The 17,891-nt window shown below is 37.0% G+C and overlaps 1 protein-coding gene across 1 annotated transcript; it reads left to right on the forward strand.

Moving 5' to 3' along the window:
- The first annotated feature begins 3,310 nt into the window (after positions 1 to 3,310).
- LOC311067519 (uncharacterized protein) lies at positions 3,311 to 5,129 on the forward strand. The gene is made up of 2 exons (XM_084089428.1): positions 3,311 to 3,443; positions 3,940 to 5,129. The coding sequence occupies exon 2, from the start codon at positions 3,942 to 3,944 to the stop codon at positions 4,476 to 4,478; it is 537 nt and encodes a 178-aa protein (XP_083945554.1). The 5' UTR covers positions 3,311 to 3,443; positions 3,940 to 3,941; the 3' UTR covers positions 4,479 to 5,129.
- Positions 5,130 to 17,891: the final 12,762 nt, after the last annotated feature.

The following is a 17,891-nucleotide window of genomic DNA, read 5'->3' on the forward strand; positions in this document are numbered from 1 at the left end:
TGGAAACAAATTCCTTCAGGTCTATTGTTTGTCAGAAGCAAAGACGGCATTAGATAGAACCTGACCAAAACCTGAAAATACTCAAATCAGAATATCAGAATGATTTCAGAAGTATAATGTGACACTGAAGACACGAGCAATGGCTAAATAAATGGGATTGCTAGCATATCTATCTTCACAAAATATAGACCTTCTTGACCTGAACCCAAGCTGAAACTCAACAAGTTTCTCCCCTTACATATACATACAAGACATGTAGCATAAATATTATAAGCAGAATCACCTAAAACCACTCTCCCTCTGCAAAAGCAAGCACACATCAGACATGCAATATGATGATGCACTCCAGATTCCTTAAATGTGACTACATGTAAGAGTGATTACACATATGGCTTCTGCAGTGGGTTTGATGGAGACCCGTTTCATTGGGGAGAAACACAGTGTAAATCGAGTGTGCAGAGCAATTTAAAAAGTGCCTTCTCGTGCAGGCTGACACTGCAGTGAGGGGATAAAATATAAAGCAGACCCTGGAGCGCTTGGCAGCACTGCGATAGAAGTGTCAAACATGCTTATGAGAGAGTTTTTACTGCCTCTCTAGCCCCCGCAGTCAATGCAGACAGACACTAAAAAATCCACCAGCTCGTGTTCCTATTGTGCCTCAGTGGGACTCGGCTGTCAATTCATCAGAGTTATAAATATATATATACGTTCACAAAAGTGCAACAAGAAGTGGCTTCTACTCAGTCTTCAGTGGGTTCGTCAGATGAAGGCGTAGCTGGTTGGAAATACATTAGATGGCTGAGTGCACAACATACGTCTTCCTAATATCACTTCATTAGGGTTGCATCAAACTCTTCAACTCCATGGTGATCTAAACTAACTTTAATATTCCCTGCTAACTGAGTGCTAACCAGCTGTTTCAAATAATAGAGAAGCAATAACACCCACACCTTTTTTTAAGTTTGAGCCTAAAATAATATATCCAAAGTAAAATTGTTGCAGTTCTTGATTAATTAGTTAAAATTAATAAAAGTAGTGTACTATGCAGAAACATCTCATGGATGCACTGGGACGCATCCTCAGTGATGTATCCTGGGTTCATTGGGTGTTTCGGGTCTCGCAACATCATACACCCTCACCCAGCCGGGTTTGATCAAACCCCGACTTGCGTCCCAGTAGCAGTCCACAGATCAGCCCTCTTAATCCAAAGCCACCTTGTGGCCTTCTCTGCCGCTTCGCTCGCGGATTGAATGGGTGTTGTGTTTAGAAATCAGGAATGGTGAGAGGACATTGTGCTTGGTACGTTTTTCATCTTCAAATTGAACTTGGGTCTCCAGCCAACAAAGTTTAAATACCATATGGCTAGCACTTCCCATAATGTTTACGCATTAGGTCAGTATAGGCGGAGAGAAGACAGTCTTTTGTGACTGTTCGGACGCATTCGACTACATGAGCAAAAATAAATAAATAATGCAACTCAGCAATGCGTCTTCAACTACCTCTGGAAGTGGACGAAAGCGGACAAGTCCAAAACATTTTAGACCCCATTTACACCTGTAGCGTCGTCCACTTGTGATCCAATTGACCAAAACACATCTTAATACCAGGTGTAAACAGGGCCTAGGAGCTTTATACAGCGTTTGATAGGTGATGCCATTGAAAACACTGCTAGTCTATCCCTCACAGCCTCGCTTTCATACCCGTCATGGCGCTGCTCTGAATAAGTTATATTAAATGCATTTTGAAGAGCTAATTCAGTTGTCTCGATCGCAGTGATGGACTGACGCTCTGTACAGTAGCAATAAAGTACACTAGATCACAGTAGTCTGCTGCATCATCCACAACAAGCACAGCATGCAATGTTTTTTATCATTACTTTATTTCAATTATTTCATTAATAATTTGGCTACTTAAACAATGCACACAAATAAACAACTCTGTTAGTGGGAACGGTTCTTTTTTTAGGAGAATTCGCCCCAGAGTTTGTATTCCAGCAAGTCGTTTCAGTAGGGCTCAGCTGGTTAACTTCAGGTCACACCCGGCATGAAATGGAAGAAACTGATCTTTATACTCAGTGCAGCTCTGGATGGCTTATAGCACCCAGAGGCAGGGGGAACTAATACGGTGTGACCCTAAAGTCGTGTATACATACACCAGAGGAATTAAAGAAACTACCCAAGAGCAAGAACGGCCACGTTGCCAGGGAGATTAGCCAAGCAAGCTTTTATGCGCGCATCAATGTAAGCAGGAAGATGGCAAAATAAATAAATAAATGCTGCAAAATGGAACATTATTTGGTGTTAAATCTGTAGAAATGAAATGCTAATGCCTGCTCTCTCACTCTCTCTTTGCTGTCTCTTTTTTATTCATACCTTCCTCTAAAAGCTGGGCTTGTTTGCCATGCTGGGATAATTTAAAAGTATAATCAATTTGTAATGAAGTTGGGAAGCTTTGATATGACACTGTGAGTTGCAATGAGCGAACAGTGAAGAGAAAAGACACATTTCTGTTTTACATGAAATGTGTACAGGAAAGTAACTGTCACTTTCTCTGCCCACATCAAGGCATGTGCTAAACCAATTAATTTCTAGTAAAATATGGTGAAAGTGAAGGGAAAGAGTGGAATAATATGCTATTTATGTCATAAACATGGAATATATACGGCAAAATATTGTTGAAAATAACATTCTGCAATATAAAAGACACTCAACTTTTGAATAGTTTGCTTACTCAAAAATATAAAAAGCACATAAGCTGGACCTTCTTGAAAAAAAAATTGTTTTTGAGCTAAAATTTATGATACCATTGTTGTCCGATTTTATAGCTAATTTGAAAAATGTTATTAAAATATTATCTTGACAATGTTATGGACATCTCACTCTTTTAAACAGATTTCAAGAGTTGAAAGCACTTACATGCCTATTACCTACACAGAAAATAGCTGCCAGGGATGGGGGTTCCAAAACAGCCACGAGTGAACTGAATTGCCTGAAAGGGAGTTTACACATGAACAGAAACTGGACTTTCCACCTGCAGATATTCTTTGAAAAAAATCTCAAAGCACAGATCCTGTAAGTTATCGCATGCCATATTTGCTTTTCTCTAGGGAAGAAGAAATGTGTTTTTTCTCTTTTCAGTCACCACATTATGTGTTTTAATTTCACAGCTGTCATGTTTTGAATTGAATCAGAGCTGTTAGGATTAAGATGAATGCATTTTGATAATTCATAATCCGGAACTGAGACCGGGCAACAGGGCAGAACACATCTGTCATGTAGACTTCACATATTTAACCACTTCCTCTTAGATAGGGCGAGAAAATAAGCCTGAAAAACGTAACTCTCAAACCAAGGACCCACATTCTATAAGAACGCAGTTAGCCTCACAAAATATACACAGCCTCCTCAAGAAATTCCAAACCCACGTTCTGCTGCATCATTCAGGTAAATTAACATGACGTCTTAATAGAGTGTACGATTTTTGCTGTTATTCTTTGTTTAAAAAAGCTCTGCACATGTTCCAAAAACTGTAAATGAGATGCAAGAAACACTCCGGAATTTAAAGGTGTCTGTTCCTGTTAATTTAAACAAGTTTATGTCTAGATGTATAACAATACCAACAGGAAAAACAGGTACAAGACATTCTATTCATGCCAACATGATAAAAATATGTAATAGAATAGAAAGGGGAAAAAGGATTGTTGACAATACTCTTACTCAGATCAGTATCCTAAGTGTCAGTATATAGAAAATAACTTTGAGGGAACCTTGCCAGAATGTTAGCCAAAGTTCTGAGAATGTTCCCTGTTAGCTGGGAATGTGCATTAAGAAAGTAAATAAGGTGAATTGTGATTTAATGTTGACTCTAAGGCTTTAGTCATTTTTTCCAGCTGTTTTGATGTTAAATTAATATATCATTCTCCCTGCAAACTTCATACAGAAATGATAAAACATCTCAGCCTTTTGTTTGCCATCTTGGTCATCATCACCATTGAAACATTAAACACTGAAGAGGAGCTAAAGGAGACTGGATTTGGAACTCCACCACCCCGACACGGACTTGCTCTAATTAAGTGGTATGTGAAAAATTGCATTGACAATAACATGATGGCTCTCTGCAATCCTGTGGCTGGAGAGTTTGGGTTCCATGTGTTTCATAACAGCGGGTCCCTGCTCCCTCCACTGAAGGACAAACAGACATATTACTTCACCATAGGAAACCTTCACTACCCACACTCTGAGGATCTTCCCTATGAAGTAAGGAAGTACTATGATCCACATAATAAACTGAGCAACATGGACAGAGTCATTGTGAAACTCAACAAGAACAAGAACAAAATCGAAGAGATCTACATATCAGAGCACTATAATCCTCCTAGAACTTTTCAATTAGGAACCTCTCTCATCGATGACTTACGATGGCATCAGAACTCAACGCAAAAGGTTTTCCAAATAATCACTCAAAACATTTTTAGTTGAGACGTTCTATTACAAAATCACTGTATTACCCCACTAGCTTCCACTATTTCCCCACAGCAGATGCCTTTTGCACTTTCAGTTTACTAGAGATTTATTTAAACAACTTTCACTTCTTCTTCTTTTTTCTTCTATACTTCTATACTTATACCACTTCTCAATTTCTTTCTCTCCATCACATGCCATGAAACAATTTAGTAACTTCCTCCATGAAGTTGAGCGTGGACTTTGAACCTGGGTGGGTTTACTGTTTACTGTAATGATTAACATTTGCCTACCTTTGGTCATATATTATATTATAAATATACAGTAGGCTTTAAAAGTGAACTCTGCATTCTGTGCAATCTTTCTTTGTTAATAAGTTGTCTACTTTCCCAGATTAATATGTAGCCTGATCTCATAGTGTTCATTGGTGTTCTTAGTAAATTTTTGTATGTTTAAATATATACACTGAAAAATACAATACAAATGTAACCCATCTACAGGTAAATACAGAACTCTAGGTTTGCATACAAGAGGTACAGACACAAATGCATGGACGGATTCACTGTAACAGTTTCAATGTAACTTTAGTAGGAAAATAATATTGTACAGAGTCACAAAAGAATGTAGCCGGCGTTCAAATAAAATGTAATAAAACCCCTTTTTGAAACGAATATTGGTATGTGCGTTTATCAGTGTATGTGTATTGTATATGACCAGTTCGCCAGTCTTACAAAGGTAGTCAAGCAAGCATCAAAACTATTTTCCAATGTCTGTTAGATTCCTTGTTGGTAACAGTCCTACCACGTAATGTTTCAGAATTTAAAGATCAAGTTTGACTGATCGTTATAGTTGCCGTCTCTACTGCCATGACATCATCATATTAAATGCGAATTTTTCATTCCGTGTTTCCCCATCCACTCCTCGGCAACCAACGAGAGGAACGTCTGCACCTCGTCCACTGACCACGATTCAGCCATTTCTTTTTTGAAGTTTATACTCTTTTTTTTTTTTTTAAAGCAAATACTTTTAAAACAGGCGCTACAGTGTTGGCTGTTGTCTACTGGCTATTTAAATCTAGCGTGTTTAGTGTCTCGTGTGTCGTAAATACAATGACGCTGGTAGTGATGATTCTGTCTGACCAATCAGTGATCTGCAGTGTTTTCACGTCACATTTTAGTATCGGTACGGTACGCTTGGAACCTCAACAGAGGTGGTACCATTTAAAGCGAGCCGTACCGTACCGTACCATGCAGTGGAAATGCGCCATAGTGAGCCGTACCGAACCGAGCCGTACCGTACCATGCAGTGGAAAAGCGCCAAAGCGTGCCGTACCTAACCGAGCTGTACCGTACCATGCAGTGGAAAAGCGCCATATAATCCTCCTAGAACTTCCGATCAACCAGAATTTCCGGTTGACGAATGCGCATGCGTCGCGTCTGAACGCGTTGTTGTTGTCTTTGCAGCTCCATCGATTTGATTTATAATTCTTGATTTTTCTCTTTAAACTCACTTACAACGAACATTTTCTACTTTTCCTCACTGAGAAGCACTGCTGCTCAAACCTCATAGTCACAACGCGGACTGTTGAGCAGACGCGTCTCAAGCCTTTTAGTGATCCAACGCCGGATACTCTTAAAGATTACTCCTGGGGATCACGGCTGAACGCGTCTTCTCCACACTCACTTACAAACAAACATTTTTTCGCCTATCGTGCGTCTACTCTACACCCGTACCACTAAAAAGACGGATTATATCCAAGACTTCAGTCATAAATTAGTATTAATATTGATAGCATCACTGGTAGCGTCGTTGCTAACTTACTGACCATCTGTTAAAATGGCGAATATATCAGATGTAAGTAGTCTACCTTTTGGTGCAGGTGAGGACACATTTGAGCTTCACGCATTGCAGTCTGAGCTGGAAGCTGTTGAGAAACAGATCTATGACCTTTTAGTGAGACAAGCCTAGCTGATAGACCGGCGTTTAGCTCTTGAAACATCACGCGCCGATGCACACAAATCAGTGATTAACGTTACTAACCAGCTAACTCCGACCTCGTCTATTCCGTGCGTTTCTCAACATCGGTCCCGAGCGCTGAGGTCGCGATCAGCCATGGTCTCGTTCACTCCGGCTCCAACACGCCACCACGAAGCCTGGATGGTTCCGCAGCGGAAGACGCGAGTCAGGTCTAGACCAAGAAGACTCTCTCCGACCCTCCCGGTTTTCGAGATATCCACCCAAAACCGCTTCTCCCCTCTTCGCAAAACTGAACGCGATGCTGTGATCATCGGCGATTCCATCGTTCGGCACGTACACGCTACGTTAGTTAAAAGTAAGGTGCACAGTCACTGCTTTCCTGCTGCTCGTGTTTCTGAAATCGCTGCTCGCGTTCCCGAGATTCTGAATGGTGACAAGCGCGTCGGAACTGTGGTTCTGCACGCGGGAGTGAACGACATCAGGCTGCGCCAGACGGAGGTTCTGAAGAAAGACTTCAGAAATCTGATCGATAAGGTACGCAGCACATCGCCTGAAACAACGATTATTATGTCAGGACCGCTTCCCACGTACCGACTAGGACAAGAAAAGTTTTGTAGATTATTCGCGCTAAATGAATGGTTAATGTCATGGTGCAATGAGCACAAACTGCTCTTTGTAAATAATTGGAATCTGTTTTGGGAGCGTCCTAGGCTTTTCCGTGCTGATGGCTTACACCCAAGCAGATTAGGAGCGGATCTTCTGTCGGATAACATCTCCAAAATGTTAAATACCTTTTGACTAGTAACCAAAAGTCCAAATCATAGTCTTTGCTGCACCAATTTAACTGATATAAATTCTAGTGTAGAACATTGCATAGAAACTGTGTCTATTCCTCGTTTAGTGAGATCAAATAATAAATTTACTGCAGGATCTAGGAAAAATCTAATTGTTATTAAAACAGAAAATGTTGCTATTAGTAAACAAAACCAATTTCTAAAGCTAGGTCTTCTAAACATTAGATCACTCACACCTAAGGCAGTTATTGTAAATGAAATAGTCACAGATAATAGCTTCGATGTACTTTGCCTTACTGAAACATGGCTTAAACCAAATGATTATTTCGGTCTAAATGAGTCTACCCCAGCAGGATACTCCTATAAGCATGAGCCCCGTCTGATTGGTCGTGGCGGCGGTGTTGCAACAATCTATAGAGATATTCTCAATGTTAGTCAGAAAACGGGTTATAAGTTTATTTCGTTTGAAGTACTTGTACTAAATGTTACGCTCTTAGATGTTAGAAAAACTTCCCTATTATCTCTAGCCTTGGCTACCGTATATAGACCACCTGGGCCTTATGCTGATTTCCTAAAAGAGTTTGCAGATTTTCTCTCAGACCTATTAGTCAATGTCGATAAAGCATTAATTGTTGGAGATTTTAACATACACGTAGATAATCCAAATGATGCGTTAGGGTCTGCGTTTACAGATTTATTAAACTCCTTTGGGGTCAAGCAAAACGTTACCGGACCAACTCGTCGCTTTAATCATACACTCGATTTAATTATATCACATGGAACCGATCCAACCGATATAGATATCATTCCACAAAGTGATGATGTCACTGACCATTACATGGTAACTTGCATATTACATACTCCTGTAATATATCATGCGTTATCGATCAGGCAGAACAATCCTTCCATCCACCTTAGATAATTTTTCAAATTGCTTATCTGATCTGTCTCAGCTGCTCAGTGAACCCAAACAAACAGATGAACTAGAGGAATTAACTAGCACTATGAGCACCATTCTCTCTGGAACATTGGATATTGTTGCACCCATTAGATTAAAAAAGGTCAGAGAGAAAAGTAAAGCACCATGGTACAACAATACTACGCATGTTCTAAAGAGAGAAACCCGTAATTTAGAGTGTAAATGGAAACAAACTAATTTAGAGGTCTTTAGAATCGCATGGAAAGACAGTATGTCACGTTATAAAAAGGCCCTTAAAGCGGCCAGGGCTGAGCACCTCCGCAAACTAATAGAAAACAACCAAAACAATCCTAGGTTTTTATTTAGCACCGTGGCTAGACTAACAAATAAACAGATGTCACCTGAATAAAATATTCCGTTACAGTTTAGTAGTAATGATTTCATGAAGTTCTTCACTGAGAAAATAGAAAACATCAGAACCACAATTGTAAACGTTCAATCCTCAATCGCGCCTTATAATTCAGCCTCAATTATCACGACGCAAGAACAATTACAGTGCTTTACAACTATAGAACAAAAAGAGTTAAATAAACATCATTTCATCTAAAACAACAACATGTTTATTAGATCCTATACCAACTAAACTACTGAAAGAAGTGTTACCTATAGTGGAAGAGCCTCTCCTCAATATTATTAACTCATCTTTATCTTTAGGTCATGTTCCAAGAACATTTAAACTGGCAGTTATAAAACCTCTCATTAAGCAACCACAATTAGACCCGTATAATCTAGCAAATTATAGACCCATTTCAAATCTTCCTTTTATGTCTAAAATACTAGAAAAAGTGGTGTCCGCTCAACTAGGCTCTTTCTTGCAAGAAAATGACATCTATGAAAAGTTTCAGTCTGGATTCAGACCGCACCATAGCACTGAAACTGCGCTCGTTAAAATTACAAATGACTTACTTTTAGCATCTGACCAAGGCTGTATCTCAATACTAGTTTTACTTGATCTTAGTGCTGCGTTCGATACTATAGATCACACAATACTCTTAGATCGACTACAAAATTATACTGGTGTTCAAGGGCAAGCATTAAGTTGGTTCAGATCATACTTATCTGACCGCTACCATTTTGTCTATTTAAATGGAGAAAAATCGATCATAACTCCAGTAAACTATGGAGTGCCGCAGGGATCTGTGTTAGGCCCTCTGTTATTCTCAATATATATGCTGCCACTTGGAAATATTATAAGAAAACATGGAATTAGTTTCCATTGTTATGCTGATGACACTCAAATCTATATTTCATCACGGCCAGATGAAAACGCTAAATTATCCAATTTGACAGAGTGTGTTAAAGATATAAAAGATTGGATGACGCACAATTTTCTTTTATTAAATCCAGACAAGACAGAGGTACTAATCATCGGTTTAAAAAAACGCCCACAAAACCTCTCACACTACAACTTTAACATAGTAGGATGTCCTGTTACTTTATCCTCTACAGTAAAAGACCTAGGTGTTATACTAGACTGCAACCTGTCTTTTGAAAATCATATTTCATATGTTACAAGAACAGCCTTTTTCCACCTTAGAAACATTGCTAAGCTACGTAACATGCTATCAGTTTCTGATGCAGAAAAATTAGTTCATGCATTCATGACCTCGAGACTAGATTACTGTAATGCTTTATTAGCCGGTTGTCCTGCATCCTCAATAAACAAGCTACAGTTAGTCCAAAATGCCGCCGCTAGAGTTCTTACTAGATCAAGAAAATATGATCATATAACACCAATTTTATCATCACTACATTGGTTACCTATAAAGTTCCGTATTAATTACAAGGTATTGCTACTGACTTATAAAGCCCTAAACGGTTTAGCTCCAGTCTATTTAACGGATCTTCTATCGCCCTATAATCCATCGCGCTCTTTAAGATCACTAAATTTGAGGCTTTTGGTCATACCTAGGATATCCAGATCCACCAAAGGAGGGAGAGCATTTTCACATTTAGCTCCAAAACTCTGGAATAGTCTTCCTGATACTGTTCGTTGCTCAGACTCGCTCTCCCAGTTTAAAACTAGATTAAAGACGCATCTTTTCAGCCAGGCATTCATATAATACTTTTAATCTTACAGTTAAATCCAACCTCTAGTTCATAAACGCCAGAGGAGAACTGGCCCCCGACTGAGCCTGGGTTCTCCCAAGGTTTTTTTTTTCTCCATTAGGTCACCTGATGGAGTTTTTCGGTTCCTTGCCACTGTTGCCTTTGGCTTGCTCAGTTGGGGATATTTGGGATATTTAATTTAATTAATCAATCAACAATACTATTGATCAGCATTACCAAACGTGGACATTTTCCACTAGAAACAAGCATTGATGTATTATTTTAATTTAATACTGTGAAGCTGCTTTGATACAATCTGTATTGTGAAAAGCACTATATAAATAAACTTGACTTGACTTGACTTAATGGATAATAAAGGATAAACAATCGATGCAATTTCACACAATCTTCCAAATATATATGTAACTTTTCCTGGATCAGCAGTAAGATGTGCTCTCTCTCTCTCGACAGCATCTTAAACATAAAAGTATTTACATGAACAGCTTAAAAATAATTACAAATCTTTATTAGCTACTCCATTACATTATATTTATATAATATGTGTATTATATATGGTTTGAATTTGGGGCAGGACTATCTGTATGACCAACCATCAGGAAACATTAAAATATCTTAAAACATTTATAATTTCTGCAATTTTAGTTGATGATGTAGTGGTGGAAAAATTATACATTTCACCTTTAATTCTGATGTAATTCAAATGATTAAAATCACTGAAGAAGGGCTAATGGGTTGTATTCATTAATTCTGTTTATTAATGCAAATGCAAGACAATTTACCTTCTACAAATCAAAAAAAAAGGGAAGACCTCTGAAAATAAAACATTATACAGCATTTTTGCACAATGTAAACATCTGCCTATGTACAATAACAGTGACAGATTACTGCAATGCTTACTAATGGACAAAAAAATGTGTTTATTGTGATGTAATGTGATGGATGTAAACTGTCTAAGCCTCGCATGATTCAAGAATTGCAACACATTCACTAAAGAGCTGGATAAGCTTTAAAATGTGAGTGGACAGTTAAAATCATGGGATAGAAGTAAGAGTGGACATTACAATAGTTTGCAAATCAAAGATTTGGATATTTGGATGAAACAAATGATGTAAGAACATGAACAAAGCAGCACTGCCACCAAAAACCAGGAGTGCTTATAGACATATAGCTACTGAATAGTCAGAAATCAGAATCTATTTTCTGAAATGTCATTAGTATAAATTATATCTCATTACTGTCTAATGTGCTTCTGCAATTTAAAATACATGGCCATTGGACAACAAACCTACAATAGTCTTCTTTTTCATTAGTCAAGAGATCTAATTTCTTGAGGGTGAAGGGGCAGTCCCCTTATATATAAGGGGACTGCCGATGAAAACTCGCCTGTGGCTAATTTGGGTACGCTTACATTTGTTCTGAATGTTGATTAGTGTACATTGTCCCTTTTCAAATAAACAAATAAATAAATAAAATAAATTTAAACAATTGTCATAAACACACACAGCCCATTTCTTTGGCAAACTCTTTACAGACTCTGAACAAATGACATGCATAATTGCCTTAGTATTCCATTGTGTTAAGATTAGACATTACACTATCAATGGCGTTATTTATTTAAATATATTTAAACTGGAGAAGACGCAATTCAGTATGTACGTCTAAACGGTGCTGGTTTATGTCTGAAGTACTTCTAGTCAATTAAATGTCCAGAAAACAATTGAACATAACGCTCGGCTATGATTCCGCCGTGATTAATGTTCAATTTACTGTAGCAGTACACAGAAAACGCTGTCATTGTCCGCTGTAATTTCTGAACTCCTCGAATTTTGAATTATCTGTGTGCTTCTTAAGGCCCTTTCGATATGCGGAAAGCAGCAAAACGCGGGCGGTTTCACTGGTTTCAATTTCACTGTGTGAATTGAATTGAAATGTGAATTGAATTGAATAGAATCGAATGTGAATTGAATGTGAATTGAAATGTGAATTGAATTTAAATGTGAACTGAATGTGAATTGAATCGAATGTGAATTGAATGTGAATTGAAATGTGAATTGAATTGAATATCAATGTGAATTGAATGTGAATTGAAATGTGAATTGAATTGAATATCAATGTGAATTGAATGTGAATTGAATTGAATGTGAATTGAATGTGAATTGAAATGTGAATTGAATTGAATATGAATGTGAATTGAATGTGAATTGAAATGTGAATTGAATTGAATATGAATGTGAATTGAAATGTGAATTGAATGTGAATTGAAATGTGAATTGAATGTGAATTGAAATGTGAATTGAATTGAATATGAATGTGAATTGAATGTGAACTGAAATGTGAATTGAATTGAATATGAATGTGAATTGAAATGTGAATCGAATGTGAATCGAATGTGAATTGAATTGAATATGAATGTGAATTGAATGTGAATTGAAATGTGAATTGAATTGAATATGAATGTGAATTGAAATGTGAATTGAATGTGAATTGAAATGTGAATTGAATGTGAATTGAAATGTGAATTGAATGTGAATTGAAATGTGAATTGAATGTGAATTGAAATGTGAATTGAATTGAATATGAATGTGAATTGAAATGGGAATCGAATGTGAATCGAATGTGAATTGAATTGAATATGAATGTGAATTGAATGTGAATTGAAATGTGAATTGAATTGAATTGAATATGAATGTGAATTGAATGTGAATTGAATTGAATTGAATTGAATATGAATATGAATGTGAATTCAATGTGAATTGAATTGAATCAAATGTGAATTGAATTGAAATGTGAATTGAATGTGAATTGAATTGAATGTGAATTGAATGTGAATTGAATGTGAATTGAAATGTGAATTGAAATGTGAATCGAATGTGAATCGAATGTGAATTGAATGTGAATTGAAATGTGAATTGAATTGAATATGAATGTGAATTGAAATGTGAATTGAATTGAATATGAATGTGAATTGAAATGTGAATTGAATGTGAATTGAAATGTGAATTGAATGTGAATTGAAATGTGAATTGAATTGAATATGAATGTGAATTGAATGTGAACTGAAATGTGAATTGAATTGAATATGAATGTGAATTGAAATGGGAATCGAATGTGAATCGAATGTGAATTGAATTGAATATGAATGTGAATTGAATGTGAATTGAATGTGAATTGAATTGAATTGAATTGAATATGAATATGAATGTGAATTGAATTGAATCAAATGTGAATTGAATTGAAATGTGAATTGAATGTGAATTGAATGTGAATTGAAATGTGAATTGAAATGTGAATCGAATGTGAATCGAATGTGAATTGAATGTGAATTGAATTGAAATGGGAAATTAATGTAAATTGATTGTGAATTGAACTGAATTGAATTGAATTGAATCAAATTTGAATTGAATTGAATCAAATGTGAATTGAATGTGAATTTAATTGAATCGAATGTGAATCGAATGTGAATTGAATTTAAATGTGAATCGAATGCGAATTGAATTTGAATTGAATTTAATGAATGTGATTTGAATGTGAATTGAAATGTGAATTTAATCGAATGTGAATTGAATTGAATTGAATCGAATTTTGAATTGAATGTGAATTGAATGTGAATTAGGGTTAGGAATGTGAATTGAATGTGAATTGAATTGAATCGAATGTGAATTGAATGTGAATTAGGGTTAGGAATGTGAATTGAATTGAATGGAATTGAATATGAATTGAATTGAATGGAATTGAATATGAATTGAATGTGAATTGAATGTTAATTGAATGTGAATTGAATTCAAATGTGAACTGAATTCAAATGTGAATTGAAAGTGAATTGAAATGTGAATTGAATGTGAATTGAATTGAATATGATATGATTGTAAATTGAATGTGAATTGAATGTGTTTATATCTTTATTTACTTATTAGAAACATTTGTTTCCAAGAATAAACATAACTGCTTCAAAATGCACTTTTTTCGGTATGGGTGTGTGTAATTTACATTGTAGAACAAAACGTTAAAGTATCGTGAAGTTATGTTTCCCACAGACTTTATTTTACTCATAAATTGAAAAACCCCATAGGAAAATCTCAAGGAAACCAGAGGTGAATTAGTCTTCCGGGATCTGATGTAATCCCTGCACCACTCTATAGGGAAGAAAAGACTATTGCATACTTGGATTTCATGGCGACTTTAAATGCCCACTATAGCTGCCTGTCAGTGACTCAAGTCAAATGAATTGGAATTTAATGAGATGTGAAGATCATAGACTTAAATCTAATGTTTCACTCAGTCTGACCATGACAAAGAGATGAGAATTTTTGGCTTTTTCCACCAGTTCTCGTCTTTCTTTTTCTTTTTACCATTTTTCTGTTCGGCAATAGGGGGGAAGTCAGGAGTGCTTTGACAGAATTCTAAAGCAGCAGAAAGAACAGATGTCTTGGGATGATTAATGTGCCTCTCCTCCTCTCCACTGAAGAGCAGTGAGTCTGTGCCTCTCCAGAGTTACTGTGCAGAGTCCCTCCCTCCCATCCCCCAGAGTCAGGGCCACCCTCCAGCTCTGCGTCTCGCTGCCCATCTCACTCTTAACCAAGGGATCATGAGAAGGTGAACTGCAAAGAGCCAGTCAACTAAGATGAAAATCCAATGCCCGTGAACGTTGAGGGCAGGATAGCTCACTGGAGACAGGGTTTTAAGTGAAGGGCCTCTGAGAGGTGAAGTGATTCTGTGAAGATAATGAGCTATATTAAACAGTGCAGTTTTGTTTTCTCATAGTGGGTTATATTTTGACACCTTTGTAGTGGTCTTAAGACAGATTCACTTGGTGATCAATGGGCTTTGGTCGGTTAAGGAGGAGTTTGGAGGGCAGGTTTGTATGCTCAGGGGATTACACCTAAATCCCACAGATTGAGATGGGCAGGAAGATGAACAGAAGCCAAGTGTGACTGTTTCTAGTGGTCAGGGATGTTACAGCTAATAACGCATACACAGAGCAATCCTGCCCCCTTCTGGAAGATGGTGGATGTGCAATTTTCCCTCACTGGCAGACTAAACTACAGTAAACCTGCATCCGATATGCATACTTCTCTAGAATATATAGTAGGTGAAAACAGAATGCAAAAACAATAGTAGGCTACGTCCAAATTCACAGTATTCATTAAACAGAAGAATGATCTTGCAGAGCATCGCGCTAGCAACACCATGGTCATGGGTTCGATTCCTAGCAAGTACACATACTAATATTGCGACTTTTAAATGCAGTGTTAAATTTTTCATTTTCTAGGGCAGGGTTTTTAATATGTCAAAAAAAAAAGTTATTTGGAAAATATTTTGTTTATATTAACTTTATTACATTGTTTTTCTACTCATAGTGCTGTACTGTTTTATTAATTGTATTAATATTAATAATTTATGTATTTATTTGCTCTTGTATTTACTAATTTATATTTAATTTAAAATGTATTTATTTATTATTTATTATAAAATATTTTGTTAACATTTGTATGCTGTTTTTCTCCATTTCTCTTCTTCCCTGGGGGTTCTCATGCAGTTTGAAAACCTTTGCTCTAGAGAACTACCTATTAAATTTTGACCATTTGACTATGGTATTAGGCTGGTATTAAATATTAATGCTTAAATTTTGTATTTTACATCTAATATTTTATATAAATCCAATAGTAAGTGCTTCTAAACATGAATTCAGATATCTCTGGATAATAAAAGATTCTCCCAGTCTAGCCCTCATAATCTTCCATTTATTCTATACTGTAATATATACCGATGTATATATCTCCCAAAACACTTGGTTTTCATCAGCAGATGTTATGACAGGTCTACAAAACTGAACAAAAGGGCCTGAAACTTAGTAAAACGTAGGTCATCATGAATCACAATTATAGATAATGAGTCTGTTCAGAAAGGAATTACAGTGAAGAAGCCCTATGTGTGTGTGTGTGTGTGTGTGTGTGTGTGTGTGTGTGTGTGTGTGTGTGTGGCCTCAGTGTCATGTCAGGAGCGGACAGACACGTCTCAATAGCCAAAATCCCCACTCATACCATCATAAACAGCTTCATCTCCTCCTCTATGTGGCAGAAATGGGCCTGAGGCAACAAGCCCAGAAAGCTGATGATGAAGCGGGCTGCCAGGCTTGAGTGTCCCCCGCCAAAGTGTTTCAGGAGGCAGTAGTAATTGATCGGCCAGGAGAAGAGCACGAGTGAAGGAGATTATGTCTGGAGAGACTACCAGCCTTAGTGTCTAATGGGCCTCATCTCTTCTCACATGTGCAGGCTCATTTTTCTTCACCACTTCTCAATCTATTTGAGCCACATTTAAAGAGGAATCTACATTTATATCCCTCTTTTCTTTAAATTCAAGACTGGAGAATGGACTAGAAATTTATTATGAATGATTGTTTTTCCAAAAAAAAAAAAAATTTAAATATAAATTAATTATATATTACATTCAAAATATTTATAAATTAAAATATATTAATTAATACTATTATATTCACACTATGACTGAACAACAAAATAGACAGTGTTTTGGTTAACTTTGAATCCACTTGGACAAAATCATTTTTGGTTGAAATAATCTCCATAAAAAACATTTAAATATATCAGTACGACAAAGTACATTGGAAGGATGGAAGGACAGCACCACATATCGCTATAGCATCTGAAGAACTGGTTATCAATCCGTTAGATTTATTCAAAGTTACCTGACAAATTAAACTCAGAGCCATTGCAATCTCCAAAAAAGCTGAGCCTGATGAAATGCATTCCATGTGGCTTTTAAATATATAAGTTTGCTAAAGGACGGTCAATGTCAGTGTACTATGATGCTGAAATACAACTGAAGGTCAGTCCAATTATCTGTAATGGAGCCCCTCCCTTTCAAGATGCACACCCCACCAAAATATTAACAGGGCCTTACATGAATATGAATTACAGTGAGGGTGGGGTGGACAGGGTGATCCTGTCCAGATCCTATCAGTGAGTACACCAGCATCCCAATGTCAAGTCGACGGGAGAGGACACTGCCTTCATTAAGGTATAGGGTGGGTTTGGTGGACGATAGGGGCACATTTACATGAGAAATGAGGGACAAGGGAAGCATTTACATCCTAATCACTCATTCACTTATCTCATTCAGACAGAGTCAGATAGAGCTCTGATGACACAGGGTCACGATTAGAATGCATTAAGCATTCATTTAGAGAAATCGGAGACAAAGATGAGCGTGAACCACACTATAGATGTTCTTGTTTTTGTATTCCCGGTAGTGATTTGCTGATTGTCCCATTCAGGCACCCATCAGGGGGCTAATGCAACCGAAATGACAAGGCAAATGATGTGGAATGGATGGAGCTTTAAAAAAATAAATTAAAAAAAAAAGAATTTTATGATCTCACTCACTTAAGGTTCAGATATTCATACTGCACATGCTTAATTCTGTTACATTTCAGATTCAGATGGTGGCAGTAGCAGCAGTTGCAACAGTATGGTGTTGGAGAGACTGTTATTATTTGTTATCTGCAAATGTTGTAACCTACAGAATATGTGTAGCCTATGCAAAAATTGAACAGGCAAGAGTGACTATCTGTGGAGCAATACTGCCCCTCGAGGT

Source organism: Abramis brama, assembly GCF_963993115.1.
Source record: "Abramis brama genome assembly, chromosome: 17".
Classification (NCBI taxonomy): domain Eukaryota; kingdom Metazoa; phylum Chordata; class Actinopteri; order Cypriniformes; family Leuciscidae; genus Abramis; species Abramis brama.

What these genes read in the sequence shown, in the direction of transcription:
- LOC311067519 (XM_084089428.1), top strand. Translation starts at nt 3,942, where the DNA reads ATGATAAAACATCTCAGCCTTTTGTTTGCCATCTTGGTCATCATCACC.